The sequence below is a fragment of the Borostomias antarcticus genome, assembly GCF_949987555.1.
Source record: "Borostomias antarcticus genome assembly, chromosome: 5".
Taxonomy (NCBI): domain Eukaryota; kingdom Metazoa; phylum Chordata; class Actinopteri; order Stomiiformes; family Stomiidae; genus Borostomias; species Borostomias antarcticus.
In genome coordinates, this window is record NC_140238.1 from 28,656,744 (window position 1) to 28,672,522 (window position 15,779).

The following is a 15,779-nucleotide window of genomic DNA, read 5'->3' on the forward strand; positions in this document are numbered from 1 at the left end:
AAGTGAAAGTTATTGTCCTGAAAGGATCTCTAAATGTCCCCTCTCTTATTTGGAGTTTTGGACTAGGCCCTGACCCTCATTTGTTCCAGTAGATTTCATAGGACTTCTTCTCTGAGTAGTCGGCCTCCGTGTTTCCTGTGCTGGTCCTGACCTTCTCCTTGACCACCTTGAACACAAGGCCTCCTGCCAGGGCAATGCCCGCCGCCGCCTTCCCGATGTCAGCCACTGCCGTTATGACCCTGGCCCCCATGGCGCCCCAGGCATCTGAAACCAACCCCCCAGCTGCCCCGCAAGCCCCACCACCGGCCTGGGCGACAGCCACTGTCCCATTCGCAGCTGCCCCAGCAGCAACGCTGCCCCCGGTGGTCAGGGAGGCTACGGCACCCTGCGCTACCGTGGCATTAGCTACACCGACCGCCCCCGCCGTCTCCGCCCCAGTTAGGGCAGTAGCGCTGACAGCCGCCCCCAAGGCAGCCCCTGCCCCCATGGCGCCCCCCACGCCGGCTGCCACCCCGACGGCCGTTGCCCCCATTAGGCTCACCTGCCCCAGGGCGTCCAGAGCTGCCTCCCCGGGCCCGGCAGCCTCGGCCCCAGCCAGGGCGCCCACGGACCCCCCCAGCACCCCGCCGGTCGCTGCCCCCAGAGCCACCGCCGTATTTCCGGCGGCCGCCGCCACTATGGCCCCCACGGCCTTCCCCAGCCCGGCCCCTCCGGCCGCCGACAACCCGACCAGCTGTCCAGCGGCGAAGCTCGCGGCGCTCCCCGCGGCCGCCGCCCCGGCCGCAGCCGCCAAGGGGGCGGCGGCGCCAAACGCCGCCCCCACCGCCATCCCCGTGGCCCCGGCCGCCACCAGGACCTTCACCCTCTCCAGGACCCTGCCGGAGAGGGTGGCTTCCGCGCGGAGGCGGCGCAGGGCGGAGCGGAAGGACCGCCTCCCGCTGCCGCCCCCGCCGTCTCTCTGCCGGGCCCGGCTCCGCCCCCTCCACCTCTCCGCCCGCTCCCTCAGGAAACTGAAGGCGCTTTCTCTCCTCTCCTCCGTCCACCTCTCCACCCTCACCACCTCCTCCTCCTCCTCCGCTCCCCTCAGCCCTCCCTCTCCCCTCTCCGAGTCTCTCTTCCTGAGTTCTCCTCCTGGCCGTCTCATCCTGTCCCACTCCAAATCCCACTTCCTTCTTTTGGCTAGTTTCGTGTCGTCGTCCATCACCCCCTCCTCCTCCTCCTCCTCCTCCTCCTCTTCCTCAACTTGCCCTCGCTCCATCATCATCATCATCATCCTCTCCTGCTCTTCTCTAATGGCCGCCTCCGCCTCGGAGAACATGACGTTGGTGTAAAATCCTCCATCGTTCCCGTCCGCCGCCATCTTCTCCACCTTCCTGAGCAGCTCTGCCACCTGCTCCTTGTTCCCGGTCTCTCTGTTATTGAGGACGTGGTACCTCCCCCCGCACCTCTCCACCAGACCCCTCAGCTCCGCCTGGGCCCCGCCCCTCAGGTACCCCTCCATCGCCCGCCCCTCCAGGTCGTCCCCGCGGGTGAACAGGACCAGGGTGTGGTCACGCACAGCCCCCTCGCCGAATATCCGCGCCATCTGGTCGACGGCCCGGGCCTCGTCGCGGGTGTACCGCCCCAGAGGGGTCACCAGGAGGAAGGCGTGGGGGCCGGGGGCCGACAGGGTCACGCACCTGGCTATCTCGGCGCGGGTCTCCTCCGCGTCCAGGCGCGTGTCTGCAAACCCGGGCATGTCAACGACCACCACTCTCCTCCTCCTTCTACTACTACTACATCCTGGGACTTCCGGGTTACCCTGGTCCGCGTCCCAGCCCTCCTCTTGCTCGGGCAGGTCGGCGCCGCCCTGCTCGCAGACCTGCGTGACGGAGCTGGCGCTCAGCTCGGACAGGAAGTGTCTGCGGCCCAGGATGGTGTTACCGGAGGCGCTCTTCCCCGACCCGGTTTTACCAATCAGGACCAGGCGCAGCTCTTCCGTCTCTCTGGATGTGACGTCGTCCCCCTTCTCGTCCTTCTCGTCCTCGACAGCGCCGTCTAGCTCTCTCCCTGCTCCCTGTCTCCCTCCTGGGTGAGAAACAACAACACAGTGAACGCGGTGTTTAGACTGATGATAACAGACAAACTATAAACTAACAAAGATCCTGGGTGTGGTTACTGCCCTATCATTCACAACAAACTCAAAAAGCAGCATGCAACAGTGACATCAGACTTGCAAATTAGGCATTTCTGAATGAGGCAGCGGAGCAGTCACAAGTCTTTATGGACAACCTGCTGCAGCTACTGCAAACTCCGTGAGCAGATTCATATGATATTCATTACATAATGTGACCCGACCGACCCTGCTTTCTGACTACAGGCTTATACTCTACCGAAAGGCCATGAATGTTCCCCGGAAAGCAGATATTGTTCAGGATTGTTGAGCTAAGCGTGATGATGAATAGAAATACATGATCAGCGTTAACTTAATTGGCTTCATTTCTGGTATGTCAAAAATCAAACATTAGAAGAAATAGATCAAACTTCAGATTGTGACTCGAGTGTATAATTCAACTGTTCGATCTAGTTTATAGCTAGGCGACTAGCGAGTGTGTTGACAGCTAGCTACTGTAGCTAGCTTGATAGCGTAGCTGGCTTGTTTTGACGAGTTTCAGGAACTGTTGTCCAAATACTAGTAATACGTTAAATATGATCCTAAGCATTGTCATACCTGATTCCTTAGAAAGAGACATTTCTCATTCTAAACAAGCGTCCCGCCTGCTACATTAAGGCTTTTCTTTCGATTGAATCTTTTCTTTTTGATACGGCCCACCGTACTGTCTGCAACCGCTCAGCAGTTCACAAAAAGAACATTGGACTTGGATAAAAGTCCCAATATGTACAGATGGCGCCCCCTGCTGGCTGATAAATGCAATGAAGAAAAACGTTTTTCTTCATAGTAATTTTATTTCATCAAATTTATTAAATTGATAAGACTTTATTATCATATAATAACATTTCTGCAATTATAATCTTACTCTGAATATATTTAAATAACAGTCGCATACAAAACTCTCAAAGCATTATCACCACCATCAATCAACAAAATGCAATAGATCTTTAATTTTAAAATATGGGTACTTCCTTTATACTCTTAAAATATGGGTATTTCTTAAAAAGAATAAAAAACAAAACAAAATGGAATTATAAAACCAAATAAGCAGGACACACTAGATGATCAACTCAAGATTATTGTAGCAACTGCTATCTTGACGAGAATTTTAATTTTCTAATGAACATAAAATATGTTGACACGTACGCTACATGATAGCTGTTGGTAGCCGTTGGCTCCCTCCCTAGATGTGGCACAAGACTTTTCATTCTTTAATACATATTGTAACAAAAATAGAACCAACACGCCCCCCTTCACACTAATCAACCATCCATTCAACCATACAATACAGACTTGACGGTCATTAGACAGCAATGGGTACGCGTAATGGGAAATGTTCGGAGCTCACACACACAGTCAAGCTCCGATGTTGTACCGTGTGAATACACCTAGGATCACTCAATAACAACAACAAAACGTCAAACACATCAACTAACAGAGGGGACAAAGAAACAGATGAAAAGATAAAATCACGCAAAAGCACACAATCAAGCTTCATATTCTTATATTCTGAATGGGTAACCTAGCCGACCTACAACTGAACACATAAAACTGAATTTGGCTGAGGCAGTACTCATTTGTACTGTTGGTTTTAGTATGGCATTGCACTGTATTAAGTTAATAACGTAGTAGCAATTCTATTTATTTTCTCAAAGTAAATTAATTATATTCAAATGAATCATATTCCAAAGTACATTAATGTGTAATCAAGTTATCAAAAAGAGTTTCCCTTGTCAAATGCTCTTTTAGAGAGAACTCTTACCATGACTGAACGTTTCAGAACTAATTGCTCTACAAGTGCACAATATCTGTTCCTGTGTTGCACACACACAGTCCCTCCCCTTCACTTTAAAATGGCATTCTATCCCTCGACATTTGATTAAATCTCTTCCATTCCCAAGTGTGAACTCAAGGCCATCCTTCCAAGCATGTTCTTTCTCTGCTCTGCCCTCTCCTCTTCTCTGCTCTTAGGGGGCTGAGGTCCAGTCTTATAGCTCAGTGCGGGAGCGAGAGATGCGTGGCCCCTTCCTGATCTCTTTCCTCTTCTCCTCTTTCCTCCTCCTCTTCTCCTCCTCCCTCAAGATCTTCTGAAAAGCCTCCGCTGTGTGGAGCACCTACAACCGAGATGGGGAGGGAGTTTAAGATATATATATATATATATATATATATATATAGAGAGAGAGAGAGAGAGAGAGAGAGAGAGCAAGAGAGAGAGAGAGAGCAAGAGAGAGAGAGAGAGAGAGAGGGAGAGAGAGAGAGAGAGAGAGCGAGAGGGAGAGAAAGAGAGTGTGTGTGTGCGCGTGTGTGTGAGTGTGTGTGTGTGTGCGTGCGTGCATGCACACGAGCGCGAGGCTGGAAGGTACTTTGTGTGGAACTCACGTCGTCTCTCTCAGTGCGGTACGGGTTGGTGAAGTCTGGGGATTTCTCTATTATTCCCAGCTCCTGCGACATCTGACACACGGAAGGAGTGAGGGAGGGAGGGAAGGAGGGAGGGAGTGAGGGGACGATGGAGCAGAGAGAGATGAGGTAGAGTAAGGGATACATACAGAGAGAGCGGAAGACATACATTAATACGTCTCTGAAGAGAAGAAACACTAACGCATCGCAACACTAAAACGCATCGTCCGCTCACGTAATCGTCAACTACAGTCTGGGTCCCATAAAATATTAGCCCCGGTTATTTTGAGCGAATGACCCCTTTATTATCAAACCAACAGATATAATGCATTTCTACAAACTATCCATTCTTCATCGGTCCAACAGGTATAATTCATGTATTGATGCAGATACGACGTTGCCGCCCGTTCTGAACTTGTGTTACGATGTGCCCCTCCCTTGACCCCGGTCTCACCAGGGTGAGGACGTGCTGGTGCGCCCCCCCGGTGAAGACCCCCGTCAGGTTGCAGAAGCGCAGCCCCCAGCGCAGCAGCCCCCCCCAGTCGCCGTTGCGGTCGTAGTAGTGGTGGACGATGCGGGGGAAACGCAGCGCCACGTCCCCGAAGAACGCCGTGTTCTCCACCACGTGGGAGTAGGCTGGGGAGAGAGAGAGAGAGAGAGAGCGGGGGATGCGGGACGGAGAGAAAGAGAGATGGATGGGGGAGGAGGGAGGGGGGGGGGGGGGAGAGGGAGGGAGAGAGGTTTGATTAAGAAGGTTGATGAAATCTAGGAAAGTATGTCATACACATGAATAAACGCAATCCACATTACGGCAGGCTAAAATGAGAACGAGAGAGAGAGGGGGGGGGGGGGGGTAAAGATTGATGGAATTAGGATTAACTGGGAAGGTGAGAAAGAACAGAGGAAGGAGAGAGATGGAAAGAGGGAGGGAGAGAGAGAAATGGAGAGAGGGAGGGAGGGAGAGAGATGGAGAGGGAGGGAGGGAGGGAGGGAGGGAGGGAGGGAGGGAGGGAGGGAGGGAGGGAGAGAGAGAGGGAGGGAGGGAGGGAGATGGAGAGAGAGGGAGGGAGGGAGAGAAATGGAGAGAGAGGGAGGGAGGGAGAGAAATGGAGCGAGAGGGAGGGAGGGAGAGAGATGGAGAGGGAGGGAGGGAGGGAGAGAGATGGAGAGGGAGGGAGGGAGGGAGGGAGAGAGATGGAGAGGGAGGGAGGGAGGGAGAGAGATGGAGCGAGAGGTAGGGAGGGAGAGAGATGGAGAGGGAGGGAGGGAGGGAGGGAGAGAGATGGAGAGGGAGGGAGGGAGGGAGAGAGATGGAGCGAGAGGGAGGGAGGGAGAGAGATGGAGAGGGAGGGAGGGAGGGAGGGAGAGAGATGGAGCGAGAGGGAGGGAGGGAGGGAGAGAGATGGAGAGGGAGGGACGGAGGGGGGGGGGGGTCTCCGAGATAGAAAACACTGGCAGAAAACACAGGAGGACAATCAAGGAGGAAGTGTACTAAAGGAAGACAAAACGGCAAGGAGAGACCCAGCTGTTGAGAGGAAGGGTGAGGAGAGAGGAGGAGAGGAGAGAGGAGGGGAGGAGAGGAGAGACGTAGAGGAGAGAAGGAAGAGGGAAACAGTCTCTGACCTTCTTTGATCTTGTCATCCATGGGGAACGGGTCATCGGGCTGCATGTTGGCTGCTATTAGGATGGCTCTGGAATCCTCCAACACCTACACGCATGCGCGTGCACACACACACACACACAGACAAACACACACACACACACACATACACACGGACAAACACACACACACACACGGACATGGACACACACACACAGATACACACAGACAGACACACACACACACAAATACACCCACCCACATACAAAGAGAAACACACACACATACAAAATGCTGACAATGCCTTAAGCACACTGGGGATTAAGTGTGCAGACATGGAGGATAGCTGTCCTCTTTAGGAGACAAACACTAAGCATAAGATAGAAAAGTGCTTGGATGCACATTTGACCAGCTTTATATTGTGCTAAATAGTGTAATATTTAAATTAGTTTCAATCTATGTACAGTAATTGTTGGATTTGGGCAATTTCTAATGAAGCAAATACAGCGAATGAGACTGAGGCAGAGTGGAGCCCAGTCATTCATTCATTCATTCAGTCAGTCATTCATTCAGTCATTCAGTACCTTGAACAGGCCTTTGAGCATGATGTCTATGATCTTGTACTGCTGATTGATGTCATTCAGCTCCACAAGGTTCTTCAGAGCGTTCAGCTGGTCTTTCCTCTTGGTCTCAAACAGACGCTTGTCTGAAAGGCAAGGGTAAGGAAGACACAGTAGCCTTGGCAGTGGCAGTCTCTCTCTCTCTCTCACACACTCACACTCACACACACACACTCACACACACACCAAGTGCGTAGCAGGATACAGATCTCCAGGTTGGTGTCGTGTCTGTGTCTGTGCATCTCAGAGTCTGCTGAGGTCAAGGCTGCAGCAGCCACCAGCAGGAACGCAGCAATCAGCATGGTCAGCAGGGGGCGATGGAGGCACTAACTAGCGCGGAACAGGAGAGAGACAAGGTTAACTGTCAAGTTGCAGTTTCAAACGGATGATTGATCGGGAAGGCCCCTTACATGAAGGGTAAAATTAACATGAATGAAGCCTACTCCGACTACGAGTTCCAGCTTTGCTTCTATGATTGACAGTTGCCAGGCCTTAGAGATATGCAGAGGGTAAGAGAGTCTAAAGTGCTGCAGGCCTTTGTCTCATTCAAAACGCCAAAGCATCTTAGCCTGGAACAACTATTTTGACATGCCAGTTCCCCTTGTATTAGATTCCCACTCTCTCCCTCCCTCTCTCACACACCATCTCTCTAAGCTCTGGGCGGCCTCGACGTTCTCTCATTTGCTCCGTCCTCTGCCTCTCAACCTGTTAATACGTTTGAAAAGGAGGGAGGTAATAAATAAGATATTTTTTAAAATAGGGCTCTGCAGTATGAATATTGAATGAGGCCATTTTTATGAGGGAGGAGGAGACAACATCGCTAAAGCATACACAGCATGCAAAACACAAGGGCTCGGTGGTAATAACAGAGGAAAGAGAGGGAAGAGGGGAGCTAGGGGGGTGAGAAAGAGAGAGAGAGAGGCAGGGAGGGAGGGAGGGAGGGAGGGAGGGAGAGGCAGCAGAGGGATGAAAAGGAAGGCGGGGAGGAGGAAGAGAAACCCTGAGGGAGCAAACAGCTTTTCCAGTGAGTATTTAGTCTGGATTTGCTTTGCTAAAACAGACAATAATAACCAAGCAGAAAACGAAAGATGTCGACGGGAATGCCAGAGGGACAGTTAGGGACAGTCACTCCAGACAGGAGTGAGAAGAAGAGCGTTGAGACGTTACCTAGAAGCACTAACGCCATGGAGATATGTGGGAGTTTCAGCAGCACACTGAGCAATTTCGGGAGCCCCAAAGGTGCGGGCCCTGCAGTGCTGGCCTCTCTGTATGAACCCAGACTAGATTTAGCCTTCCACGCCGAGGAGCCGTCCCCAGCTCCCATAAAGCCCCTCATTCTGTATTTATAGCATGTCTCAGAGTAAGAGCTCTAGGAGCATGTGCCTACACATCCTCATTTCTTTGAAGAGGCCGAACTGATCCTAGATCAGCAGTCCTGCTCCGAGATACGACTCGGCTATGAAGGTAATCCACTACTTACCACCACCACAAGCAAGCTAGAAGGCTTTACAGTGCCCACAGCTAGTCTGATCCATGCACAACACTGCTATACCATTCCAAGGCACTGTCTTGAGAATCAGACAACTCGGGTTACCCAGTATGGGATGGAAGACACTGATATTGGCTATAAGTCCCCTTTGCATCATCTTAGGTGCCCTTCAACTGATAATGTTCTGCATACGTTTTAGTGCAACTTTTCCTCCCTAGCAGAGTTTAGGCCTAAACTGTGTGTCAGCAAAAACTAACAGCGATGAGGCAGAGTGTGAGAACAGGCTGTCTTCGATTTAAGACCCAATCTGTGCACTCTGAGAACATCTCTACGGCAAGCTTCCAGCTTTGTGTCTAACAGCTACTGCACTAAATCCCTTTCCAAAACCCCCAAAACGTCCACAAACAAAGACCCAGGGAAGATAAGACTTGTCCTCCTTGTCAGAGGAGACTTCTTCACAGCATTCAATTAATATGCTAATTTAGTTCCAAGCACAGTCATTTGAATCATATATTTAACGACATACAGATAATAGATCTTTTTAGTGTGAGCCAAGGCTATCACCACTGGTGCCATTTCATCCATGGTCAATCAGTGTTGACGTTAAGAATGTGCAGAGTGCTGGAGGTTATTGACGTGGGGCACAGAGGGGACAGGTCAACCCTATAGAAGCCCCAGGAATAAGCCTTGAACCATGGGTGTTAACCGTGAGCAGTTAGCATCCCAACCCATGGAGGTATTATAGCAAAGTATAATTATTAAGTAATGGCTTTTAACGCCAATTCTCCATCACTGTAGGCCATTAGACAGAGAGTGCATAGTAATGAGCTTTAGGAAAACCACTCACACTTAGATCAGATTTCATAGGCTAGCTTTAATGACTCACTGAGATACAGGAGAGGTAGTGCACTGAGTGCTTTTAATGAAACTCAAATCAACCCCTTAAGCCCATACAGTAGATGCACACAACCACAGAGTAGATTCAAGAATTGTATAACCCAAGCAAGCTCTAGAACTGAGTAGATTTGGATCAGTTCATGAAATTTGACACATGATTGATATTGTACAGCATATTCTTATGGTATCCAGTTTATATGCCCTAGAGTATGCTCACAGTAGCCGTATGCACCTGTGGAACAACAGAACCCGTTAGACAGAATGCATGGAACGTTCCATCTCCCTACCCTTAAAGTATGGACCGACCTACATACTGTAAAGACTTCTCTTCTCGTCCTCCATCCCGATCTGGGAGTCAGGCTATAAATGGGAGGTTGAGTTCAACTCAAGGATTTACACATCATCTCTAGCTAGGCTACATGCGCAGCAGGCAATCTCTCCATCTCAACATTTTTACTGGTGGAACCGGGCAGGCACTCGAAACGATGCCCGTATGACAGCTGTCCTTATCCACACGGTGTGATTGACCACGTCCCTTCTCTGACCCCTGTCGACACTCACTGCCCTGCGTGTGCTTTGCATAGTAAGAGTTTAGGAGCAACGCTAATTAATACTAAAACAGGCAGCAATTTTGCCATATAACTGAAAATTCCCATATTGGTCATTTTCGAGGATATTAAACGTAGCTATCCACCGCCTCTCATTAGTTCAAATGAAATATTCCATCATTTAGTTAAGAATTCGGGTTGAGATTTTAATCCTATCTACTTAAAGTTAGTCACGAACAATCGATTAGCCTGTCAACGCATCTGTATTCCCGCTGCATGCGCCGGCTACTGTGGAGACTCGGTATTGGACATCACAAACTCGCGGATCATCACTCACCGTGTAGTAAGAACCAGCGGCACGAAACGGAAACCAACCTATTCTACTATCGTCCGCCTAACAATCCTGTTTTACTTTTCTTTCCTTTTAGTTTTAAAGAAATCTTCTAGCGAGCATGTGGTTGCTCACTACAATCCTCAGGTGACAATACCGTTTGAAACGTTCATTTACATACAGCGCTCGTTTGCTCCAGTCCTCCGGCGCCACGGGTCACACCGGCTGCTGGCTTGGGCGAATGACAGCAAGCGATTACATGGAGGGATGAGGTGGTTTCCGCACGGAGAATTTAGAGCGACACACACAGACTGTGGTACGCGGTAATTCATTCCCCTAGGAGCCGATGTTACCAATAATGAAAATGAATGTATGTATCAAATAGGGTATAAAAAACAAATATATTTTTTTAATGTTCATGACATACTTTAGAAAACATAAAATGCCGTTATAATGATGCACAAGATCATAACACTTGAGTTGAACTAGCAGTGTTTTTAAGTAATATCCAGACATTGCTTTTTAATGCAATATAAATGAAAACAAATACTAAACATTTAAACAAATAAACAATCAGCTTTCATCTGAAATTGGTACCAGTTGTCCATTCATCTTCCAGTTGATGTGTTCATCAGCCTGACGGTGAAGTCAGACAGACAGATGGACAGCTCCCCAACGTGACTGAGCATCAGGGTTAAGGAGAGCCACCAGGAGAGTGTAACGATTAAGAGATGTGGCGCATGCTTGTGTGCGTGTCAGACAGAGAACACTGGTGAGGACTCGGTGTGCGGCAAAAAGGACAAACCCGTTTTCAAAGAGATTAAGTAAAAAGGTTGACAGGTTTAATAAACAGTTGGACATAGATCAATAAGGACAAATAAGTGGGACTTATTGTGTGTGTGTGTTTGTGTGTGTGTGTGCGTGCGTGTTTGGGTGAAGGATACAGAATGCTGGTGGTCAGGCTGGAGTGCTTGGTGGGGGGTTGGGAGTCCAGGGACTCCATCAGGCTGTCAGCCCTCCACCTCTGCTCCTCGCTGGGAGGAGGGAGGAGGACATCACTCTGGAGCTGGAGGAGTCAGGGGGGGGGGGGAGATGGGGAGGGGAGGGGGGAGAGAGAGAGGGGGAATTAGAACAGAGAAGGGGAGAAAGGAGGGATGAGAATGTATGGATGAGTGAATGGGAAGTACATCGAAAGGCAACATATGATTGAGTGGAGAGAGAGAGAGAGGTCGAGTGGGTGAGAGAGTGAGGGAAAGAGAGGGGGGTGAGGGAGAGAAAGATTACAGGAGCTAGAAAGAGCTTTCAGGCGCCTGAGAATCATGACAGGACAATCACCTTGATTTGATTTGATAAATCTTTAGTCCCCGAGGGGAAATTCACTTGCAAGCAGAAATCAACATACACATCGCACGAAATAGAAACATATATATGTATATATATATAAAATATAGATACAAATACATGTGGCCTAACATACAATGGGTGTCATCACAGTAGATGTGCATGAGTTACAGTATAAAACACACTAGGAGTTCATCAGTCCTTTGTAAAAGTGCAATAGCATCTAGGCCTACAGCTACAGAGTGCTTAAAAACCCAACAGCCGAGGGAACAATTGATCTCAGGTATCTATTTGATTTAGCTCTCCTACAGAAAGTGGACCTCCCTGATGGCAAGAGTCGAAAGTCCGTATGAAGAGGGTGTTGAGGGTACGCCAGAATGGCTTTTGCCCTTCAAGTGGCTCCAACTTGGTAAACGTGGCCAAGACAAGTCAGTGCCTATGGTCTTTTGGAAGAGTCAATCTTTCCCAGCCTATTTTTGTTAGGCTGCCAAACCAGCAAATCATTGCAAAAAGTCAAGAAAAGATGAATAAAACATTTTCAGGAGCGACCTGTCAACATTAATGCCACTCAACTTCCTCAAGAAAAACAATCTCTGATTGGCCTTTTTGCAGATGAGGTCAGCGTTGGCATCAAAAGTAAATTTCTCATCCAAGATGGTAGCCAAATACCTATTGGCTTACTGTCTCCACAGCCACTGATAGATGTTGGTACCGTGACAGGAGGGTTTCGGCAAAAGTCGATGAGCATCTCTTTTGTCTTAGAGACATTGAGTTGTATGGTAGTCGTTGCAACATTGGATGAAACTGTCCAAGACCGACAATTATGTTCTGTGTCATGGCCAGCAAACACCTCTTCACAATTAGTTCAATGCCTTTCATGACTAATGAGGCGATAATCATTCAACACCTTTGGTGATGGAACCTTGGCCACTGGGACAACCATGGATTCTTTGCATAACATGGGAACTTCATTCTGTGATAGAGAGAGCTGGAAAATGAATGTGAACATGCCACACAAGGACACAACACTGTTTTTAAGCGGTCGGACGCTGATGCCGTCAGGCCTCTGACTTTTCCTCACATTTGTCTGTTCCAGGGTTCTCCATACGTCCATGTCATCAATCTGAATCTGACTGCCCTCTGAAGCAGCACTAAATTTGCCCAGTTCATCGCTAAAATCATGGGAGTCAAATCTTAAGAAATCTTCTTAAGACTACAGTTGTTAAAATCACAGAGTATAAAATGTGGGGCATCAAGGGAAATGCTTTGCAAACGGTGCACAAGTTCAACAATGGTAGATGTTGCATCTAACATGTTGGCTCTAGGATGAATATAAACCACTGTCATAAATACTTGTGGAATTTCTCTTGGCAAGTAGAACGGGCACAATGAGATAGATAAAAGTTCAATATGAAGGCTACAGATAGATTCCCTTACTATAAGTCTTACATCAGCTCTGATCTGACAAGCTACTCTACTCATGCCCTCCCTGCTGGAGCATTCACCTGTTAACCCCTAGACAAGGCACAGGGTCACACACACACACACACACACACACACACACACACACACACACACACACACACACACACACACACACACACACACACACACTGTATGCGCCAGACTCTCTCTCACACACATGCACGCACCTGCTTATGGTTTAGGGCTTTTGACATATGATTTTACAGAAAACTGAAATGAGATTTTGTTATTTGTTTTAAATCAATGAAGCAAACAATTTTACAAAGGAGGTTGCACCTTCAAATAATTTCCTGATTCCATTTTTCCCTGTAAATATGTAATGTAAAAACAACAGATGTCCACACATTGGATAGGCTATTTACAGTGGTTTTTGTATTGGCAAATATCAGCATACTGTATAGCCTAGTCGGAATGACTCACAGCAAAGGCTTAACATAAAATGCAAAAAATCAGGGGCTTTCACGGATATCAAATATCTAATCATTTCTAATAATATTCTATTTAAATCAATAGTACTTAACTGAGTAAACGTAAAGTAAAGTAAAGTAAACATAATAATTGGTTTGATGTTTTTGCCTTTGGCAAGGGAGGTCTATTTCCAGCTAGTTTTCTGTCTCAGAACCATCGCGACCATCCCGTTCTCCCGAGCTCACATTAGCCTTATTTCCACTGTCGTGCCGAACCGATACCGTGCTCAAACCGCGCCGCTCCGGACCCGTGGGAACGGTTAAAGTGTGTTTCCACCTCTCGGGCTGTTGCGTTCCACGGAATGTTGTTTGCGGAAATAACTTTCACATTTCTACTAAAGAACGGTTCTGCTTCACTTAGTACGGTTAGACAACCGTGCCATGGGAATGCGAACGGTTCTGGGCCCAACCGGTCCCATGTGGAAACACCGTCGGAACGGTTACCCTGCATGCTCAGAACGGTTCGGCACGACAGTGGAAATAAGTCTATTCTGTTTCACTAACGCAGAACGGTCTGGCCTTCGCCTCCTCCAGAGCGATTATGCCAAGATCCAGACCATACCAGGCCAATCAGGGACTGCGTTTTAACTGCTGTCCCGCCCCACAGTGGAAAGCAGCCCCTGATTGGTCCCTTCCGCTCGCTAAACAAACATGGCGGCTCCCGAAGCAATTAGTGGTAACGTTAACGTTAGAAGAATAAACGCAGCTATAAGTGCAGTAATTGCAGAAATAGACTTAGTCACAACACTTAAACAAGAACAAGAGTATGCACTAGCGGAGTTTCTCGGTGGAAAAGACGTTTTTGCCGTTCTTCCGACTGGATTTGGCTAAAGTAACCCTAATCTTAACCCCTAACCGTAATAGGGTCACTTATGTGATGATGCTAACTCACCGTAACATGATATGACCGGTCCTTCATGCTAGCCCTGACGACACCTACAGTAACAGCTCCCCCTGCGAATAGCAGCATTTTTCTACATGGCCAGATCTAAAATGATTGTCAGCACATGGGATGCACTTCTTGTTATTGCTGAAGTATTCTGCTAGCCATGCAAATCGGCATTTTCGTAGATGTACTGATTTGTAATTTGGTTGTATTGTGTTAGATGTTAGCTGGTAGAGTCAGCAAGCTCGCAGAGGTGCACCATATGTAGTTCTTTTCCACCTTGTTACAAAAAATATATACATAATTCGGATTGTGATTGAAAATTAACTAGGATCACCACAATCAGTCAAGTTTGTCTCCAAGTATATCATATTTAATGCATTCTACTAACTTTTCGATGTAGACCGAGATATAATTTTTCAGAAAATGTGCTATGAGAAATCCTATTCATTCTCTCGGCATTAGGAACACTACCACTAGGGGGCGATGAGATTACTTTCCCTCCCTATTCTTACAAGTTGAAAATATATATTGTTGTAATCTTATTAAATCTCATGCTGTTTTTGATTCTGTTTATTTAAGATCAAGCCCCTAAGGCTATTTTGCAATTCGTAATGAAATGAATGCCTGTATTTTCCATCACATCCATGTTATGCGTGTTGAATGTATTTAAATCATTTGGATGAAAAGACTTAATTATATCTCAATAAATAATTTTAATTATATGTTACAATTAAAAGATGAAATGGCAGTGCATGCAACTTAATGTATTACATTTTTTGGGATGGACGTAGGCTATTAGCAGGCCTACAGTACATAAAAAAAGACTAAATTAAATAAAAACTCAGGGCTTACAGTTCCCTGGAATCATAGAATGTCCTACATTCATTCTTCATTCATTCAATCGACAGTAGGCTATGCAGTCTTGCTTTGTATATAATTGGGCTCTGTGTAATTGACTGTTTTAAATTGTGAGGAGTTATGAGGCTATCTTTAGACTGGTCATTTTTGCTTGTGATGTGATATTTGCATGCGTGATGATCGCATATACTGTACGAATGGGCGTGGCCTAGTCCATCGCAGCAATAGCCTGACTCAAGCCTGGCCCTAGCCTGTCATCGCGGCAGTAGCCACACTCACGCACGCATGCTCACACACACACATACACACACACTTGTCACATCGCTCTGTCAGTGAAGCACCATGGGGAGACAGCAGATAGTATGATGAAGTGGATCCCTTATGACAGATGGGGAGGAAGCAGATAGCTTTTCAAGCTTAGTGCACTGACAGAAATGTGTGTGTGTGTGTGTGTGTGTGTGTGTGTGTGTGCCTGAAGCAGGCTGGTCTGAAGCACAGCATGTGAAAGTGACTGGTAGTTTTATAACATCTAAACCTAAACTGATGTTTTGATTCCTACTGCACACACACCCGTTGTAACTGCAAACATTAATATAGATGACCCGAGCAACGCTTGGACGTTTTAATGTGTGTGTGGGTGTGTTTGTGTGTGTGAGAGAGTCTGTGTATTTGTGTGCAGCCCTGTAACCTGTGTCTACGGTGTGG

At 47.8% G+C, this 15,779-nt stretch overlaps 3 protein-coding genes across 3 annotated transcripts in view; all 3 read right to left on the bottom strand.

The window, feature by feature from the left end:
- Nucleotides 1-76: 76 nt before the first annotated feature.
- Nucleotides 77-2,840, bottom strand: LOC311309737 (uncharacterized protein; the record flags this gene model as incomplete). The annotated part of the gene is made up of 3 exons (XM_084439060.1): nucleotides 2,711-2,840; nucleotides 1,155-2,067; nucleotides 77-875 (listed from the first exon to the last, which is right to left on the bottom strand). The coding sequence occupies exons 1-3, from the start codon at nucleotides 2,730-2,732 to the stop codon at nucleotides 77-79; spliced, it is 1,734 nt and encodes a 577-aa protein (XP_084295186.1). The 5' UTR covers nucleotides 2,733-2,840.
- Nucleotides 2,841-3,044: 204 nt separating this feature from the next.
- Nucleotides 3,045-10,221, bottom strand: ccdc134 (coiled-coil domain containing 134). The gene is made up of 7 exons (XM_084438755.1): nucleotides 10,041-10,221; nucleotides 6,975-7,099; nucleotides 6,734-6,855; nucleotides 6,173-6,257; nucleotides 5,004-5,185; nucleotides 4,532-4,603; nucleotides 3,045-4,266 (listed from the first exon to the last, which is right to left on the bottom strand). Exons 2-7 carry the CDS (start codon nucleotides 7,069-7,071, stop codon nucleotides 4,141-4,143), a joined length of 684 nt encoding a protein of 227 aa, XP_084294881.1. The 5' UTR covers nucleotides 7,072-7,099; nucleotides 10,041-10,221; the 3' UTR covers nucleotides 3,045-4,140.
- A 421-nt stretch (nucleotides 10,222-10,642) lies between these two features.
- Nucleotides 10,643-15,779, bottom strand: part of mei1 (meiotic double-stranded break formation protein 1) — a gene marked incomplete at both ends in the record, with an annotated part of 29,779 nt that continues 24,642 nt past the window's right edge. Inside the window, 2 exons of the mRNA XM_084439061.1 lie at nucleotides 10,643-10,715; nucleotides 10,979-11,073. Coding sequence (XP_084295187.1) covers nucleotides 10,643-10,715; nucleotides 10,979-11,073 — 168 coding nt within the window. The remainder of the gene's footprint in view (nucleotides 10,716-10,978; nucleotides 11,074-15,779) is intronic.